Source organism: Nicotiana attenuata, chromosome 7 (assembly GCF_001879085.1).
Source record: "Nicotiana attenuata strain UT chromosome 7, NIATTr2, whole genome shotgun sequence".
Classification (NCBI taxonomy): Eukaryota; Viridiplantae; Streptophyta; class Magnoliopsida; order Solanales; family Solanaceae; genus Nicotiana; species Nicotiana attenuata.
Window position 1 is genome coordinate 106,118,021 of NC_031995.1, and position 18,302 is coordinate 106,136,322.

Here is an 18,302-nt window from a genome sequence, read left to right on the forward strand (position 1 = left end):
GAGTGGTGTTGTTCAACAATACCCTAAATATGCACTCTTTTCCAAGTTATGCACACTAAATAGGCACAGCTAATTGAGGATCCTGTCAATTAACTACAACGAACATGAAGTTGAACAACTAAAGATTTAACTAGCAATTTGTATTCACATAAACAAGAAGTTCATCACCCAATAGGTTCCATCAAAGCCTTAGACAAGGAATTTAGCTACTCATGACTATGGGAGAATAAACTAAGCTTGAATTCATCATAAAATCAAAAGAAAAGAAGAAAGATGTTTAGAGTACTTTCTCACAATTGTTTTTCTTGCTAAGAACCCTTAGAAATCAATACATGCCTCTCTTGGGTGAAGTCTAGCGTTTTAAATAGGGTTTAGGTCTAAAAATCCCGTGTTTTACACTTAAGTCCCCGAAGTTTACTGTGCCCACCGCGGTTCTACCGCGGTCGCGGTAGAACCGCGGTCAAACGCCTTCGCGGAATCTTCAACCTTCAGAGACTGCCTTCTACCGCGGTTTCACCGCGGTCGCGGTAGAACCGCGGTGGAACTTGTACCCGGGCATTTTGGCCTGTTTTGAATGGGCTACTTGGGAAATTCAACAATTAGCCTCTTTTCATCAATAGTTGACTCCAAAACCGCTCCTTAGCCTTCCTTATACCTATATCACCTGCAAATCATGTAAAGCACTAATAAGAGCATTTTGTTGTCATTTTCCACATTAAAAGTTCACAAGAAGGTGATTATTTGGTGCGTGATTATAGTCAAATTCACCTATTATCAGCTTCCCCAGGATTAAACAAGTCCATCTCTAATTTATTTAGAGGATACAGGAATCAGCAAAATATTAATAATAAATCCAGCAATTTTGAAATGAGGAAATAAACACAGGTTATAAAATAAATTGGAACACACAAAATGCTACACGTAATTGAAAAAAGAGAAGGCTTATAGTGATGATTACTAATCATTAGCAATTATGAGAGAGCAAAGTATTTGTTGGTGTTTTCGGATGGTATAGGAAGTGATATTTATAGTTGTAGAATTGTGTAGAAGAAGACAAGTGTTCATCTACTTGTCAAAAACATTCCATGCAAAGAGACAAATGTTATGTCTCCTTTACCACTTGTTTATGGCTTTGCCATTTGGCCATATATGTTCGTGCAAAAGGTCACATGGTAGATATTCATGACCACTTGTAAAATTAAAAGAACACATGACTATTTAAATTTTTTATAATACTCCCACAGAGAACGACCGGAAAAGATTTTAGTAAGGATATCCACGAACTGAGAAGAAAACGGATTCAACAAATAGAGATAAATCATCCAAAATTGCAGGTTAACGACGTCAATTTTGAGTCCTATATGCTTCTCATTCATGAAAGACAAAATGAGTTTTTCAACTATTGAACAACAAAATCTAGTGGGATTTGGAAGAGAAATTAGATGTAAGGTTGAATGAATGGTCAATAGGGGAGGAAGCTGCTGGTTTGTCAAGGCAATCGAATATGTAAGAGTTTAAAGTGACGACACAACTGTTGGTTGCGGCGAGTAAGTCTAGTTCATCTCTCTTTCACTCTTAATACTCCAATATGTTGAAGATTAGGTGCTACTACATCAACCGTCTGAAATCAAGGAGGGCGAGTACCAAGTAGCTAGGACGATTAATGTCTATGTCATAGTATTGTTTAGTTTAAATTAGACTTTGTTGGAAATGATAATATCAGTAATGACTAGTTCTTGAATTTCTTCGTTTTTGTTTCCTCAAACATTTTTGAGTATCAGATGAATTATTTGAGTATACTAGTTGCAACATCTTTCACAACAAGACAAGATTGAATATGCTTGTTTCTCTATATTTCTATATAACTCCTTAGTCGACCAAGGGTATAAATGCCATTTCACTTTGCCATTTAAGTTTTTATGCTCTTGGTACTGGGCTATTCTTGCAGTTCTTTTAGGCTACCTTCGCTTGGAGATTTATGTTGTTCCACTGCTTCTGATCGGTGAGTGTTACTGATTCAGATGAATAGCCATTAGTAATTTAGTATAGAGGAGTAAGACAGAGAAAATTCTAGAGATGGAAGCTGGAAAGACGGTAAAGATTAATTACAAACTGAAATAGCATAGTTGAAATGCAAACTATTGCATAAAGTTCTTTTGATTCTTGAATTTGATTCTTTATTATTTTATTTGATGGTACAAAAAAGTTTTGTAACACATATTTGATCTGCCAACCAATTCCTTCATATTGTCATTCCAAGAAAATAAATAAATAAAGATAATTAAAAATTCGCCGAAAATTAAACGAGAAGAACATAAGCATGTAATGGGTTATTTGATTCAGCATCCATTACCGTTTTAAGATGGAGTATGAGAGTACTAAGCCTTTTCAATCCATCTTCAACTATCTTATTCTCTTATCATCCACCTTCTTCTTGCCGTGAGTGCGGAGTATTTTTTTTATTTTTTTTTTGTCCAAACATATAAGCAGGCGCAAAGAAATGAAAAATGAATAGAATCGGAAAAATAGAGTTTTTTGAAAGAGAATATTAACAATGTCAAAAGAACACTAGGATCTGTCTTTTCTCAGTCAATAAATGAATTTTTAAGGTAATAATAAGTCATCAATTCTGTATACAAGAGAGAACCATCTCATGTGTGTACTATATATATAGTCTATTTTTACTCCGCCTGTTGGACTACCTGTTGCAATGTGATGCTTTGTTTGTGCTAAAATAATGTATTCTTATATCTGCAAATAGGCCTTTCTTTTATCATAAAGGGTATTTATTGTGGGGCTTAGCCCCGACAATTGTATATTTACCTAATGGTGTTTGGCATATAGGAATGGATTAAAAAAAATTCCTTCTTAATCTAGCTTACTTATAATAAAATTGTATTGATGCTATTGGATAAACGGAAAAGTGGATTCAGTATCACATCGTCTACTAATAAATCACCTTTAGTTATCTTTGGAAACTAAAATGTAGATAGATGATAATAAAAATTATATGGCTATGTTTTTTTATAACTTTAGTTACTTGATGCTCTGAGAATTCCTTTGAAAGCAATAATGCCTACTTTAGCTGATTGGACGATTATTTGTGATCCATTTAGTTCGCACATTATAAGTTATGAATGATTTTTTCTACTGTGTATTTCTCCTATTAGTAGTCATCATATGATGTGCTGCTGAGAGTTTTTCATCACTAAGAAGTATCAGTGTCATGTTTCTACTGCTCTTACGTTCTTTTTTGGTTGAGAATTGTAACAAACTCTTACTTTGTTGTTCCAATCTTATATGAAAGAGCAGTCCGGTGCAGTAAGCTTTCGCTATGCACGAGATCTGGGGAAGGGCCGGACCACAAGGGTTTATTGTGTGCAGTCTTACCCTGCATTTTTACACCCGTGACCTCCTGGTCACATGACAGCAACTTTAAATGATAATGATAAATCGTTTTGCTTTATATTTCATATTATACTGTATAGAAGGGTGTACTTTAGGAATAAATATTAAGATTAGAAATTTAGACAATTAAATAAAGAGTTTTTACGAAACGGTTGAAAATAAATGTCTAACCGTACAAAGCCCAAGTTTAGCAAAAAACAACGTTCATATCTTGGCTTTGAGATGTTACTAATCGAACCCCACACCTCAGACGATATCAAACCCTAATTTTGTAAATTATTTTACTCTTTTAGTGTATGTACTCTTTTGCTCAACCTCCGTAAAAATCAGTTGGATGGAACATCAACCATTAGTTTTTCCCAGCCTGGTTAATAATTTGATTTGCGAGTCATCAAAAAACACATGTCATGGTTAATTATTTATATTTCTCTAAATATTGTTAGCAACAGTGATATTGATTATATGATGTCTTTTCGTAGCTCACGTATACTTGGTGGGGGACTTTACAAGTTTATGCAGAATGTCCTGTAAGGCTCAAAATAGCTCAGGTATACTTGGTGGGTGATTTACAAAGATACCACATTTATTAGATAACTGAAAAATATTGAAGGCTATTTTTTCATGACCTGAAGATATTAGTCGATGTGTATATATATCATCGTGCAGTTTTTACTTTTAATCTTGCTTGTATTTGTTCTTTTTTTTTTTGGTCAAAATAAACTTTATTTAACCAAGAACAAATATACAGTGCCTTTAACTCTTTAGGATTCAAGAGTTAGACTCATTACATCAATACAACCACTTTAACTACTTTTTGGAAAAACACTCTTGACTAATTCAACATATAATAGCAACCAAATACAGACATATACTTCCTATGGAAAACTATTCAGCTGCTCAAGTCTCTTCTTCCATTTCGCATTTTGCTGTCCTTTAATTTGGATTTGAAGGACAATGTCTGTAATCTTTCTCTCTGCTTCCTTCTCCTTCCCTTGAAATCTTCTCATATTCCTTTCTGTCCATACTTGATACGTTACGGCAGCAAACAAGAAGACCAGAATGCTGTTTTGGGCTCGACCACTTCTTGCTCGTTTACTTATCCAAGCAACCTCTTCAAGCCATGTGCCTATCTGGTGATTTTCCCCCATTCAAGCCAGCAGCTTGCTCCAAATATACCTTGTATATTGACATTCAAAGTATATGTGTTCCATATTTTTAGTCTGTCCTTTCTTACATAATACACAGTCTTGGTCTACTTGAATTCCCCTTTTTGCAAGGCGATCCACAGTAGTCAGTCTGTGATTTAAGGCTAACCACAAGACAAAGTTGTGCCTAGGAATTTTAACTATAGGTTATAAAGAAAATTATTAATCGGATTTGATTTCTTAGTTGCGATGTAAAGTAAAGCTGCATTAGAATTCAAATTGTTGGGCCCGCAAACGCGGGCCAAGACTCTTCTAGTCCATAAGATAAAATCTCAATGGAAACGTTTGATCGGATAATATGAGCAGATATCTAAAGACGAAGCATCGGTAAAATGGTTTGGCATTTATATGTCTAGCACAATCACAAATGGAATGATCTCTTCATATGCTTGATGGAGTCCCTAAATAAATAAGTAAGAACAAATCAGATTGTGGGTATATAAATATCTAAAAGTATTATATGTAAAATAGATACTAACATAATTTACTCACCTTTTGTCTATCACTCATAAATGTCCATGGCTTGTCACGAGGCCAAGCACCAACAAAATCATTTAACCAATAGAAAAATCATCTCCAGGTTTCATTTTCTTCACTCTCAACAATAGCGAATCCAACTGGAAATAGGCCATTATTTGCATCTAATGCAACTGCCGATAGCAAAACTCCACCATGCATATGGTCCTTTAATATAACCATCAGAACCAACAAAGGGTCTACATCCTCCCAATAATCCATTCCTTAAAGCAGGAAATGAAAAGAAACATCTCTAAAATTTAGGACTAATTAGTTAGGTCTGTAATAATGCACCTTAAAAATGCTTCCTGGGTTTGATTCTCTGAACATTTCAGCATATTTGGCAAGCTTTCCATATGACTCCTTGTGGCTTCCCTCGATCTCTTCTAATGCTTTGCACTTTGCTCTCCAAAGTGCATCCTGTGAGATGTTAATCCATAGGTCTTCATAATTGCCATTATACCTTTATTTGTCAGTCTTCCCTAAGTATATCCACCAACTTTTTTGCAATATTCCAAGTAGAATTAGCTTCATCGATATTCTCCCCGTCCCTATTGCAACCATGCTCATCCTTTAAGCTTTTAATCTGTTGGTGAAAATAACAGTTAGAAAACTAAAATGAAGAAAATAAAATACCTTCAGGCTGAGGCGCGGATATCTCGCTCTCTTTAAAAAGATTCAAGCCCACTGCAGCAAACTCTTCAATGGTCCAGCAGCAATCCTCTTGACTTGTTTCCCCCAGGATACAACAGTCCGATCACGTCGTATGACTCGAACAAACTCTGGACAAGTTGTTGGAGTCCAAAGCTCCACCAAGATGAACACCTTCCTTCAACAAAAGTAAAAACTCTCTTCTTCTTTTATCACAACTTTAACCTCACTTTATTGGAACACTCTCAATTCTTTTTCACATACCACATTATGGAAGAAAGACTCATATTTATAGGTGTAGAAATTCTTCCTTGAATTAAATTGGAAGAAAGTGGAGTAGTAAGTTATGAAATCATGGAGAACATGGGATAATGGATAATTCATGTGTAATTAGTGGTAACATGGGTGAAGAGTTACAAAAGAGTTATATCCATTTTCTCATCATGTAGTAGTGGGAGTTATAAGAGTTATAGTTATTTTCTACACCATGTAGTAGTGTGAGTTATGGGATATTTTATTTTATTAATAAAATGCTAAAACACTAATATTCCCCACTCATTTTAATATTAAAATAAGAGAGTTTGCTAGTTGAAGGGAGACTATTATGCATAATGAAGGCGTGCTCTACATTGAACCTCCACTTTGCAAAACAACGATCTTTACTCCAGAGTCAGTAGTGGTCTTAGACTTGAACTATGACTGCTTTAGGGAAATAAATTATCACTCACATAATAATCGAGGTTTTGACATGAGCTTTATTAGCCAGCACATTAAGGCCTTGCGCTATCCCGATTTTCATGAGTGTTTTTGAGAACGAGCCCAATTTTCATAGGAAGCGGCCTACTTCCACACTCACATAGGTGAAATCTGTCAAGGGTGCTCCTGTAACTCTAACACCCCACTCATACGAGCTACAGATTTTCATTAAGAGTTAATAAAACTCAACCTCACAAATCATTATAGGAATAATGCACTCACACCATAGGGATGGAACAATAAAAAATAGTGCATTTTAAACCAAGCCATCTTATGATTCGTTCTTCCCATTGTACCTGGTTATAGGATCTCTAGTCCCCAGGTTGGGTTTCCTCATATATGACTTATGAGCTTGTGGGCTTCTATCCCATCCCCCTCGATGTGCTCCAGGCCCTTTCTCTTGCTAAGGCCTTAGTTAGTGGATCTGCAAGATTATCACAAGATTTAACATAATCAATATTAATGGTACCACTTGTCAAATATGATCTCATACTACTATGTTTTCTCCTTATAGGTCTGGATTTACCGTTGTAATAACGGTTTGTACTCTATCAATCGCAGCGGTGCTATCATAATGAATAAAAATAGGAGGAATTGGTTTTTCAAAATAAGGAATCTGAAATAATAAATCTCTCAACCAATTCGCTTCCTCACTAGCTGAAGCTAAAGCAATTAGCTTAACCTCCATGGTAGAGTTAGCAATTATTGTTTGCTTTTTTGATTTCCAACAAATAGCACCACCTCCTAAAGTAAAAATATAACCTGCAGTAGAACATGAATCACCAGATAAAGTGTTCCAATCTACATCAGAAAAGCCTTCGAGTACAGCAGGATATTTTTTTATAAAATAAGTCATAGGTTTTTGTACCAAGTAAATACCTCATAACTCTTGTTATGGCATGCCAATGTTCACTACTTGGCTTACTTGTAAACTTGCTAAGTACTCCTACTGCGTATGCAATATCAGGCCGAGTACAATCAGTCATATATCTCAAGCTTCCGATTAAGCTAGCATTCTTTTGATTTATCACATCATTGTCACCTTGTATAGGAAATAAGTGAACACTTGAATCAAAAGGGATTACAACATGCTTGCAATTAATAAAATTATATTTTTCCAAAATTTTCTCAACATAATGTGACTAGTCAAGGAAAATTCCATCACATGTTATAGCAATTTCATTCCAAGAATTAAATTTGCCTCACCCAAATCTTTTATGTCAAAATGGCTACTAAGCATGCTTTTAGTTTCTCCAATAACATAAATGTTAGAGTCAAATATTAACAAATCATCAACATAGAGGCAAACAATTGCATGTGAATTATTCTAAGACTTATGATAGATGCACTTATCACACTCATTTGATTTAAACCATTTTCAATCATGCAGGAATCAAACTTTTCATGCCATTGCTTAGGTGCCTGTTTCAAGCCATATAGGGATTTAGTATGTTTACACACTTTACTTTCTTGGCCTGCTTCTATAAAACCCTCAGGTTGATCCATATAAATTTTTTCATTTAGGTCCCCATTTAAAAAAAAATAATTTTTACATCCATTTGATGAATATGCAAATCAAAAATTGCAGCAATAGCAATTAAAAGTCTAATGGATGTAATTCTAGTACCGGAGAAAGAGTATCAAAAAATTTCTAGGCCTTCTAGTTGCTTAAAACCTTTAACAACTAACATAGCTTTATACTTATCAACGGAGCCATCCGGTTTTAACTTTTTTCTTAGGACCCATTTGCACCCTATTGTTTTACAACCTGGTGGTAAATCAACCAACTTCCAAATTTTATTAGAAATTAGTGACTCCATACAGCCTCTTTTCAAAAAAATAGCATCAGGTGACAATAAAGCCTTTTTTAAAGTAAGAGGGTCATTTTAAATATAAAAACATAAAAATCAGGACCAAAATCTTTTTTTATTCTAGCTCTTTTACTTCTTCTTAACTCAAAAGCATTATTTTCTTCATTCTGCAAATTAGAAGTAAAAGAACTAGGCATAGACAAAAATTATATTTATCTCTTTGACCCCCTTGCTTAAGTAAGGTAGTTGCCTCTTTTTTTCGGTATACCGCTCTGTGAGCAGAGCGAATGAACATAAATCTTTCTGAGTATCATGAATAGCCTTTTCGCTTTTTCTCGATTTTGTCTTTGTGCTCATTGTTTTACTATTTCCTCACAGTTAAGACAAATTAATGAATCCTCTATCTGACCCACGTGAGCTATTCTCAGCCCGGGATGAGTAACTAAACAATAAGTTCTATCGATATAATCATATTTTAGACTCAAATGAAAATTTATTTTCATGAAAAATAGCATCACCTGATTCCATAATTATATTCTCTTCAAGATTTAAAAATTTATAGGCTGTACTATTAGAAGCATAACCAAGAAAAGCACAAGTGGTAACTTTCAATTTTATAATTTTAGGATCTGTTAGCCTAACATAGGCTAAACAACCCCAAACTCTCAAATAACCCAAATTTGGCTTGTGATTTTTCTACAACTTAAATGGTATTAATTTTATTTTCTTATGAGGCACCCTATTCAAAACATAACATGCAGTCAAAATAGCTTCACCCCACAAATTTAAAGGTGCATTTGACTCAGTAAGCATGGCATTAGTTAACTCTACCAAAGTTCTATTTTTTCTTTTAGCCACACCATTTGATGCAAGAGAATAAGGTGGAGTAGTTTCATGAATTATTCCTAATGATCTGACAAAAGAATTAAATTCATTTTACATAGTTCCTTGGTTATTGCTATAATCTTAATGCTTTGTGTTTCAGTAGAATTTTTACACACTAAATTTGATTTCTCTTTTGTGGTTTTCGATATTCTTTTACTTGCGTTGTGTCTGTTCAAGCTCATTTTATACAAGAAGGATAACACTCTCTGTTATTAAAGAGTTCTATTTCTCTTCATTAGCCTGAAGGAAAACCTGGGGATAATATAAGCTTTTCGTTCTGCAGGGAAGCAGTAGTAATCTGTGTAAAGAANGTAAAGGAATTTCTCGGGGATTTGTGGCCGTTGATAGGATGGGAGATGGGTTTGCGCTGAGGGCATAAACACAAGACCCAGCATATCTCAGATCCTGTGAGCTGAAAATCTTTGTTTTATTATTTGTTTGATGTTAGGGATTCAAACTAGTTTATGTTTGAAAGATTTGGTAGGTCCATCGAATCCTTGCCTTAGTGCGACAAGTTTAGTGAAATTTATGCTTCTACACTTGCACTGCTACTCATGAGTTCGAGCATCGCCTAAAGTTTGTAGATTGTGCGAATTTCTAAACGTAAAATTGCTTAATGCCTGGACACGAGTAATTCTCTTTAGTTCTACATGCTATTATTGTCTCCTTTTAGTCTTCATGGCTATGCAAATAAGCTGTCTAGAATTTGTTCGTCATGATTGTGCCAAGAAGAAATTATATCTCTTTTGCTGTTTATATTCGGTTTCATAAAAAGACTTTAACGGAAAGCAATGGTTAGATAAATCCCATGATTTTCTACATGTAGAATTTCAAATTGAATATCAAACACTCTCTGAAGAGGTAAGTTTCCTTGCTTATGTTTACTACTGACATTCTCTCGCTGAAGTTAGTATTGGATTTTGCATCTGTTACTGCCATTGTTTTCTAGAATAATTAGTTGTTTAGTTTTAGGAGGAGTCTGCTAGAAAATTCAGAATTTTAATTAGAGTAAGACTTTAGTAATTTAGTTGTAGGAGGAGTTTATTACTTTATTTATTTGGCTATTTAAAGCCCTATTATTAATAAAATTTCAGAGACAGTTTTTCAATCCTATTTTTTAACCTTCTTGCTGCTTGTATATTTTCTAAAATCCACAACAGTGGTATCAGAGCCTCCATTGATTGATCTTGACGGATCTTTGAATTCGCTGAAAAACAACCAATTTCAACCACTTTTAAACCATACGCATTTTTACCTATACCGATTTTTAATCAAATTTTTAACAATGGCAAGCAGCGGTCTCTCTTTGAATACCCCACAAACTTTCACTGGTGAAAACTATCAAATTTGGTCAGTGAAGATGAAATCTTATCTTGAAGCTTATGATCTATGGGAAGTTGTAATGGAAGACAGACTCATACAACCACTTCCTTCAAATCCTACCTTGCCCAAATCAAAGCTCATTCAGATTAGAAAACCAAAAAATACAAAGCCAAAACTATAATTCAAAATTGAGTTGCAGATTTAATCTTCTCTAAAATCATTGCATGTGAGACGGCAAAAGAAGCTTGGGAAACACTCAAACAGGAGTATCAAGGAAGTGAACGAGGCAGACAAAATCAGATTTTAAATTTGAAATGAGATTTTGAATCCCTTAGAATGCAAGATGATCAGACCATTGCTAAGTATTCTGATCGAATTTCCTTAATTGTCAATAAAATCAGGTTGCTTGGCGAGGATTTCAAAGATGACAGGATAGTTGAAAAAATTCTTGTGACAATTCCCGAGAGATTTGAATCCAAAATTTCCTCTCTAGAAGAGTCTAAAGATCTCTCAACCATCTCTGTTGTAGACTTAATAAGTGTTCTTCAAGCAAAGAAGGGCCTTCAGACAAGATAAAGTTACTGAGGGTATTTTTTATGCGAAACACCAAAAAGAAAAAGTCGATTATCCTTATTGCAAATATTGCAAAAAGAAAACACACTTAGAAAAATTTTGTTGGTGGAGACCTGATGCATTATGTGGCAATTGCAAACAAAAAGGTCATGTTACAAAAGTGTGCAAGTTCAAAGTTGCTCATGCACAAGCACTAATAGCAGAAGAAGGAATTGAGGATGACCTTCTTTAGACGGCAGGAACAGAAGCAAGGAGGAGTGTTGGATTTTGCATCTGTTACTGCTACTGTTTTCTAGAATAATTAGTTGTTTAGTTTTAGGAGGAGTCTGCTAGAAGATTCAGAATTTTAATTAGAGTAAGAGTTTAGTAATTTAGTTGTAGGAGGAGTCTACTACTTTATTTATTTGGCTATTTAAAGCCCTATGATTAATAAAATTTCAGAGACAGTTTTTCAATCCTATTTTTCAACCTTCTTGCTGCTCGTATATTTTCTAAAATCCATAACAGTTAGTTGTCCCTTAAAAACACTCTACCAGTTATATCCCCTCTCATGAAACCATTCTGTTGTTACAAAATATCTTCTTGGACCAAACTGCAGAGTTATTTTGTTGTTTCTGCGATTGGATGTTGATAGTATTGATTATTTCTACCCCAACTAATGCTGGAGTTGGCATGAACAATTTCTGAAAGCCAATTTGTGAAATCTGAATAATCCCCCAACACTTTTTATGAAATACTTCCTAGAGCTAAATCAAGTAGCAAAAGAAATGCAGTTTGCTCCGTAGAGTCCAGCATTATGCTTTGGATGGTAATGCTTACAGAGAGAAAACAACTCGGAGGGCATGCTAGCTTAAGCTCGATTAATAATATTAAACTCACTATATGAGTTTTCCATATTAGTTTCTCTGAAGAACCAAGTAGGAGTATCAGTGTCATCCCTTTTACAAAGAATGGGCTTGAACAGTGTGGCAATGAAAGTATCTTCTTGGAGGCACAGCTTTATGGCACTGCTGTTCATATGATGAAGCATATCCCTAAAGGCTCTCTCTGAGAGGAGATGCAACCAGGAGATCAACAGTTGGCATTTGCTGCTGGCTGTTTGATTGTGTGGAGAGTAAGCTCATCTTTATGCAATGGTAGTTATAACCCCTTCTCCTCGCAAAGTTTTATAGTGAGATTTTATTATGTTCTGCACTGAATTGCCGCTTCTAGGATAATTGGTGGGGATACAATTTAATTCAAATACCCTCTTTTGCTTTCTTCTTTTCATTCTTGCATCATTTCTGTTGTGGTGCATGCTGTGGTCGACAATATCTTCTCATTGAGTAATTAAGTTTTGATCATATGGTTCCTTAACTTTGGAAAGGACTGCATGTGGAATTTTGCTTTTCTTAATTCCATCGCATGATTTAAGTTTCTATATTTCAGGTAGCAGAGGCAGCACGATTAGTTCCCATTCTTGAATCTTATCTCGAACAAAGAGGGGTTGCTCTTCCTGAAGGATACTTGTCTTCTAAAGTTATATGTTCAAACCCCAATTTCAGGCAAGCATTTTATTAAATGTTGAAATTAAAGTACTATTTGCACACTACTTTCTCAAGTTACTTCTTCTAGACTTAGAGTTGGTCAACAGACAACAGGTGTGACCTTAATGCCGGCTCAATGATTGTACTAGTCCCAAATAAAAATACCTTTGTTCCTGATCCAGTATCATCGAGAAGCATAGTGTTGAAGGGAAGACTTCGTCACACTAATCAGAAGATATATATAAGCTAGTTATCTCCAGCAGCAGTTGTTTCAGAGCTTGCTGTATTGTTTCTCTTCATAGTTTTGAATCCTAAAGCCATAGTTTGAACTTAATGTAGCTTACACATAGCTTGGTTAAATGGGTTGTTCCTTGATGCTTAAGACATAAAAGACCCATCCAAACTCCTAATTAAGCATCTAAGTCTTTTATTTATTTGACATGTGTTCCTTCGTTGTCATGGACCGTTTCAAAGGTTCAGCGCTTGATTTTTCTGTCTGTCCATTCAGTTGTACGTTTCACCATCCTTTCCACGTAGGCTTTACATAATTTCACTGGTTGGAGTTCCTCAGTGATCAACCAGTCAATTTACCATGAATTTAAAAAATTGAGTTGCTTCTTTACAGCCTTTTGACTTTTATTTAATGCAAATTAACCAAGAACGATGTAGGCTCTCTGGCCTTAATAATACCAGAGCCCGGTTTGTCAGTTTATGTTAACTGCTTCTATGGTATAAGTCAATGTGTTATAACGGAAGCAAAAAAATGTACTTAAGTGGAGTCCCATCGGGTTTTCTTTCATAAGCCATTGTTGTTGTTCAAAGGTCACATTTTGTTTGTCTTGTGATTATTAAAGTTGCTTTGCATGGACTGGTCTAAAGCCTGTTTCTGCCTTTGCAGTGCCATTAACTCGGCCTCTTTTCCGCCAGAGCTCATAACATATGACCAGTGGATGCAACTAAAACCAGAATATAAAAACATGCTTTCGGGTTGGATTAAAGGTGCATTTCATAGTGGGAAGAAGGAAATGCAGGAATCAATAAATGAGAAGCTTAACTTCGTTCTTAATACAGCTCCGACATCGGATAGGTCTGTTGTCTTGCGTATATTTTGGTTGTTTTCATGTCTAAATTCGATGATGTTTTCAGGAATTGGAGGGAAACAGTTGGTCCAACTGTTTGTCCAGAAGTAATGTATTTCAATTGTTTCTGTAATTAAATTATTTGCATTGTGATAAACTGGCCAGATATTGAAGAATAGCATCTATCTAGAGGAAGCTGGCTGTTTAATCCACATGGTCATAGGATCTAGTGATGAAACCCACTATTTGGATTTTGGTGACAGAGTGCAGTAAGCATTTGGTAGTATTACTAGTAAAGTTGAAAATATCAGCTTTTTTTGGAAAAAAACATCCAAGATATGTCTTCCGTGTGATTCAGAGAGGTGGAATGTGAACTTCAAAGAAATGAAAGTCATTCATCGGAAGCATAGCTGCTTGATGTGGAAATAATTTTCCTCATATTCTGTTAAATGGAATTTGAACTTGGTATACTCTCAGTCAAGTTTATCCTTTTTGTTCTAGGTTTACTAAAATTCTTCTGAATATATGCAGGTTAGAGCTGAAAGGTAATAAATGTCTCCTTGGAGAGTTTCTGGAGTTCAAAGGAAACAGAGAAGATGTTCAGGAAATGAGAAGTATCAGGAGATCAAAAGTTAGTAGATTAGAGATCCAGAAAACGAGCATGTTTGGTCTGGGTAAGGAAACTAAAATACTTTGTAGTAAGGAAATTCCGCTGGCCTGATTCAGTTGAAGGATTCCTTATAATATCTTCATTATGTTGGTTAGACATGTTCTGCATGGCAAATCGATCTTATACTTAGCTGAAATTCTAAATAAAGGATTGTTGCTTTGCGAGATGCAGCTCATTCAAAGCTCAAAGTTCTATACTGCCCCCGAGTTTATCGGGGAGAAGGAGTATCAGCTTCTGAATGGAAGGAAGTCACTGTTCGATCCAGCACAGAAGTGAAATTTCAAACCCAAGGTTCAACTAAACCACGCAAATATAAGTTGTCCTCTGTCATTTCCATGTCACTGAGTGCCTGAGGTTAGCTGTTGTGTGTATAAATACTCATAATTCTCGAGATGGAGGAATGGTTTTATAAACTGTATAAACTATAGTTTATTTTTCCTTCCCAAGTTTTAAGCTGATATGCATATTAAGTCAACTGTTCATGTCCCATCGAGAATGGCAATTTCATGATCCTCCATGTCAAAGTGAATGTGCAATGTCGCTATTGCGCCCATGCCATGAGGTCTTTTCCCATACGTGGTGTACTAACTCCAGAAAGTAATGGAAAGAGTGTAGCTTGGGTATGACAGCAGAAGCAGATCCAATCCAAGATTTGAAGTTTATGGGTTCCTATGGCATGGCAGTTACTATATAATAATAATTGGGTTTACAATCAAATATTTTTAGATATTTATGTGATTTCTTGATACATATACAGGGTCTAAGCAAAAAGCTACTGGGATTCTGTGAACCCATAGATTGTGCTCTAGATCCGCCGGTGTATTCCAGGTATAACTTATAGAACTTCCTTTATGATGTAAATGCACTATCTAGGCTTCTCCACTTGTTTTAATAGAATGTTGTAAGTGAATTGCGTGCCTATCATCATCCTTGCATAGCGGTCATGTTATTCTTCTCTGTATGATCTGATTTTATTGGATGTCCCAAAGGGATTGCTGTTTATAAAGGAAATTCTTTTTTGTAGTTTGTCTCTTACAATGACAGTAAACTAGTGCGACTGAATTCGGGATATTCTACAATAGTTTATTCACTTTGGGTAGGGCTTATGAGTTGTGGGCTTCTATTCCATCCTCTCGATGTGCTCCAGGCCATTTCTCTTGCTAAGGCCTTAGTTAGTGGATCTGCAAGATTATCACAAAATTTAACATAATCAATATTAATGGTACCATTTGTCAAATATGATCTCATACTACTATGTTTTCTCTTTATAGGTCTGGATTTATCGTTGTAATAACGGTTTTGTACTCTATCAGTCGTAGCGGTGCTATCACAACGAATTAAAATAGGAGGAATTGGTTTTTCAAAATAAGGAATTTGAAATAATAAATCTCTCAACCAATTCGCTTCCTCACTAGCTGAAGCTAAAGCAATTAGCTCAACCTCCATGGTAGAGTTAGCAATTATTGTTTGCTTTTTTGATTTCCAACAAATAGCACCACCTCCCAAAGTAAAAATATAACATGTAGTAGAACAGGAATCACCAGATAAAGTGTTTCAATCTACATCAGAAAAGCCTTCGAGTACAGCAGGATATTCTTTTATAAAATAAGTCATAGGTTTTTGTACCTCATAACTCTTGTTATGGCATGCCAATGTTCACTACTTGGCTTACTTGTAAACTTGCTAAGTACTCCTACTGCGTATGCAATATCAGGCCGAGTACAATCAGTCATATATCTCAAGCTTCCGATTAAGCTAGCATTCCTTTTGATTTATCACATCATTGTCACCTTGTATAGGAAATAAGTTAACACTTGAATCAAAAGGGATTACAACATGCTTGCAATTAATAAAATTATATTTTTCCAAAATTTTCTCAACATAATGTGACTAGTCAAGGAAAATTCCATCACATGTTATAGCAATTTCATTCCAAGAAGTAAATCTGCCTCACCCAAATCTTTTATGTCAAAATGGCTACTAAGCATGCTTTTAGTTTCTCCAATAACATTAATGTTAGAGTCAAATATTAACAAATCATCAACATAGAGGCAAACAATTGCATGTGAATTATTCTAAGACAATGCACTTATCACACTCATTTGATTTAAACCATTTTCAATCATGCAGGAATCAAACTTTTCATGCCATTGCTTAGGTGCCTGTTTCAAGCCATATAGGGATTTAGTAAGTTTACACACTTTACTTTCTTGGCCTGCTTCTATAAAACCCTCAGGTTGATCCATATAAATTTTTTCATTTAGGTCCCCATTTAAAAAAATAATTTTTACATCCATTTGATGAATATGCAAATCAAAAATTGCAGCAATAGCAATTAAAAGTCTAATGGATGTAATTCTAGTTACCGGAGAAAGAGTATCAAAAAATTTCTAGGCCTTCTAGTTGCTTAAAACCTTTAACAACTAACCTAGCTTTATACTTATCAACGGAGCCATCCGGTTTTAACTTTTTTCTTAGGACCCATTTGCACCCTATTGTTTTACAACCTGGTGGTAAATCAACCAACTTCCAAATTTTATTAGAAATTAGTGACTCCATTTCATCATTTACAGCCTCTTTTCAAAAAAATAGCATCAGGTGACAACAAAGCTTTTTTTACAGTAAGAGGGTCATTTTCAATATAAAAACATAAAAATTAGGACCAAAATCTTTTTCTATTCTAGCTCTTTTACTTCTTCTTAACTCAAAAGCATTATTTTCTTCATTCTGCAAATTAGAAGTAGAAGAACTAGGCATAGACAAAAATTATATTTATCTCTTTGACCCCCACTATTTTTAGACTCAAATGAAAATTTATTTTCATGAAAAATAGCATCACCTGATTCCATAATTATATTCTCTTCAAGATTTAAAAATTTATAGGCTGTAATATTAGAAGCATAACCAAGAAAAGCACAAGTGGTAACTCTTTTATCCAATTTTATAATTTTAGGATCTGTTAGCCTAACACAGGCTAAACAACCCCAAACTCTCAAATAACCCAAATTTGGCTTGTGATTTTTCTACAACTTAAATGGTGTCAATTTTATTTTCTTATGAGGCACCCTATTCAACACATAACATGCAGTCAAAATAGCTTCACCCCACAAATTTAAAAGTGCATTTGACTCAATAAGCATGGCATTAGTTAACTCTACCAAAGTTCTATTTTTTCTTTTAGCCACACCATTTGATGCAGGAGAATAAGGTGGAGTAGTTTCATGAATTATTCCCAATGATCTAACAAAAGAATTAAATTCATTAGACTCATATTCACGGCCTGTATCACTTCTAATTCTTTTTATTTTTCTAATGAATTGATTTTCAACCTCATGGAGATAATTTTTAAAATTTTCAAACGAATCACTTTTATTTTTTATCAAGTAAACATATGTATACTTAGAAAAATCATCAATAAAAGTGATAAAATATCTATTTCCTCCACGATTTAAAATTTCTCCAAGTTCACAAATATCAGTGTGAACTAATTCTAACAAGTTAATTTCTCTTTCAACTTGAAAATGAGGCCTTTTAGTTATTTTAGCTTTACTCCAAGCCTTACATTTTTCAAAATTCTTTTTAACCATTGGGAGTAATCCTAAATTACTCATGATTCCTACATAACGATTATTAATATGACACAAACGAGCATGCCAAAAATTAGTAGAAGAAAGCATATAAACAGAATTAGAAGAAGTTTTATTCATCTCAACATTCAACTTGAACATCCCATCACATGCATACCTCTTACCCACAAAAATACCCATTTTTACTATTACATATTGATCACTCTCAATAATTTGTTTGAAGCCTGCCTTGTTAAGAAGAAAACTAGACATCAAATTTCTGATTGAAGGAGTATAAAATACGTCTTTTAACGTTAATACTCTTCCTGAAGT

General features: G+C 34.7%; 1 protein-coding gene across 1 annotated transcript; it reads left to right on the forward strand.

The window, feature by feature from the left end:
- On the forward strand, positions 9,604-15,297 carry LOC109230336 (the record flags this gene model as incomplete). The annotated part of the gene is made up of 5 exons (XM_019395845.1): positions 9,604-9,639; positions 12,557-12,672; positions 13,553-13,741; positions 14,265-14,407; positions 14,575-15,297. Coding segments are annotated over 5 exons (666 nt in total), but the record flags the coding sequence as incomplete, so codon positions are not given.